The following is a 2,624-nucleotide window of genomic DNA, read 5'->3' as shown; positions in this document are numbered from 1 at the left end:
CGGTGACGGTGTTGGTGCGGTGACGGTGTTGGTGCGGTGACGGTGTTGGTGCGGTGACGGTGTTGGCGTGGTGACGGTGTTGGTGTGGTGTTGGTGCGGTGACGGTGTCTTCCTCTTCCTCTTCTGCGATTCCTGTGATTCCTGAGTTTGGTTTGTTTCGCTGCGTCTGGCTCTTTAAAGGGTTTTGGTTTGCTGTGTTTGGTGGATGCCTCCCCATAGTGGTCCCTCCTGCCGTAACCTCAGCTACTGCAGTTTCTTCTGTTTTTTTATTTGATTTTCTTTCTTTAAGAACTGATTTTAAAAAGAACATTTAAAAGAATTGAATAAATAGTTTTGTAAAATTTGAAACTGTCTCAGATGTCTCAATTTCCTGCATAATTGAACCTTTGTGCCTTAAACAGAAGGTGAAATTCCCAGGTGGCGTTGTTGAGCAGCTTATTAATTGGGTCTGAAAACTGATATTGCATAAGATTCCTGAGTTTCATCTTGTGTTGCCACACGATGATAACAGCCTTCAGTCCCTGACATTACCGCTGTACAACCGACAAAGAAAAGGAGATGTGAGCTCGGCGGCTGGGCTGATACATTTTATAATCAGTCTACAGTTAACTCACTTTGTGAATAACAGTAGAGTTGCTACCTGTAACTCTCCCTGCTCCCTCGCTGGGCTGCCAGTTTTGGCGGGACTGAATCGCTGCCAACAAAAAAGTCCGCTTCATCTCCAAGACGACGAACAAAAGATGCGTCGTTTTATCTTTTCCTTGCTCTCTTCTTTCCATCCTTCTCACTTTGCCGCTCCATGGAGCTCCACTCCTGTTAACCTAGTCCGTAAAAATGTTCTAGCTAGTTTGCCGTCTGTTGCCAAGAGACTGATGATGATGTTGGTGACAAGCTTTACCCAGAATGCACTTGGAGACAATAACGACGATCCTCTTGTAATTTTGTATGTCATAAAGTTTAATTGTAGGGGTAAATATAAACCCAGTCACTAAAATCAGTCGGTCTGGTAAAGTTTTTAGCCACCATGAGTCAACAATGACTGGGGCAGCTGCTATATAACCTACTGGGGCAACACATTTATAATCCTGCACACACCGAGCTCAGCAGCAGCGGACCCTGACGTCATATTCTGCCTCCCATCCGGGGCCCCCAGGCCCGGGGACACCTGAGTGAAGTCGCTCCCCACCTTCTTCAAATCAGACAAAATGGGTGTCAAACGTTGGTGCAGCAAAAATTTTAGTTTGTGCTGCCATCATCCTAAAGATATTAATAAAAATGCTTCTAGAGGTCATCAAAGGTCAATGAACATCAGTTCATGCTGGATCTGTGAATCTCATTTGAAATTGTTCAGTGCTAACCTACGAACATGAATAATTTAATTTTAACGTTGATGAAATTCACTTGGAACAGTATGGAGTGAAAATGGTCTCAAAATATCTGTGCGTGTGTAAAAAGATTTGTGCGTGTGTAATACTGGATTTGTAAACCTTAAAAATAAAACAAATCTTCTCTTAGGCCTATACATGTTGAAAAAGTACACACAAATCACCTGGTACACACACACAACTGCATTTACACACAGATCCAGTTACGAGTGCACAACTATTTTTGAGACTCATTTCACGCTTCCGGAAGTTCCTAGATTTGTGTGTAGATGGTGCGTTTACATGCTAGTAAAAGCTGGGACATCTGAGTTTTGCTCTGAGTCTAGTGTTTTTATCCTCTGACGTTTGCTTGTGCCGAAGTGCCAAATACGTTAGTTCGGTGGAAAACGGAATATATCAGCACTTTCTTATAATATCCTAAAATTATTTATAGACATATTGTGCGTTTTGAGCGGCACAGGAGACCAAGTGGTCTGAAAAACGACCACTAGGTGGCGGAATGGTTCGCTGGCCGGAAAAATAGCCAGGAAAACCCAGAAGAGACGGAGCGTCCCGGTGGTCTGTCCTCTGAAGTAAGTAGGAGCTAAACCTGCAGGCTTTGCCCTCCGATTATAATGAGACATGGAGTAATTATAAATGATTTCAGGTTATGTTTTATATGTCTGGTATTTGATACTCTGCTCTTCTCATGTTTCTGTTAAGGTTGGGTTAGGTTATCAATGAGTCCTGGTTCGATCAAACCCAGGTTAAGAACCACTGCACTAGAGCAAAACATGTGCTGGCCATCTAGTCAGCTGTTTCCAGCTCAATTTCATGACAGACAGTCATCATCAGCACTTATTTTCACGACTTCAAATCAGTGCACAAACTGTTTAGAAAAGAACTGATGTTCCCTGACCTTTCATGACCTCTAGAAACATTTCTATATAAGGGTTGCACCAATAAATCGACTAGTCGCAATCACATGACAAAACTGATTTTTCCAAGAAAAAGAAATAAGATGAACTAGGTGAGTTCGTCAGACAGCCCAAATTGTAGAAAAATGTAAAAAATTTACCAAAGAGAAGCTGAAAATTTCAGCATAGGCTAGCGCAGTAGGGGCGTTGCATGGCGCAGTGGTTGGCGCGGCGCAGTGGTTAGCGGTTAGCGCGGCGCAGTGGTTAGCGGTTAGCGCGGCGCAGTGGTTAGTGGTTAGCGCGGCGCAGTGGTTAGTGGTTAGCGCGGCGCAGTGGTTGGCGC

The 2,624-nt window shown here is 43.8% G+C and overlaps 1 protein-coding gene across 1 annotated transcript in view; it reads right to left on the bottom strand.

Annotated features, from left to right (window-relative positions):
• Window positions 1-217, bottom strand: part of LOC106941993 (suppressor of tumorigenicity 14 protein-like) — a 15,317-nt gene extending 15,100 nt beyond the window's left edge. The window contains exon 1 of the mRNA XM_015025155.1: window positions 8-217. Coding sequence (XP_014880641.1) covers window positions 8-217 — 210 coding nt within the window. The remainder of the gene's footprint in view (window positions 1-7) is intronic.
• Window positions 218-2,624: the final 2,407 nt, after the last annotated feature.

Source organism: Poecilia latipinna, unplaced genomic scaffold (assembly GCF_001443285.1).
Source record: "Poecilia latipinna isolate Pla-1442-1.1 unplaced genomic scaffold, P_latipinna-1.0 Scaffold3976, whole genome shotgun sequence".
In the NCBI taxonomy this organism is placed as follows: Eukaryota; Metazoa; Chordata; class Actinopteri; order Cyprinodontiformes; family Poeciliidae; genus Poecilia; species Poecilia latipinna.
This window is presented reverse-complemented; position numbering and strand designations above follow the sequence as displayed.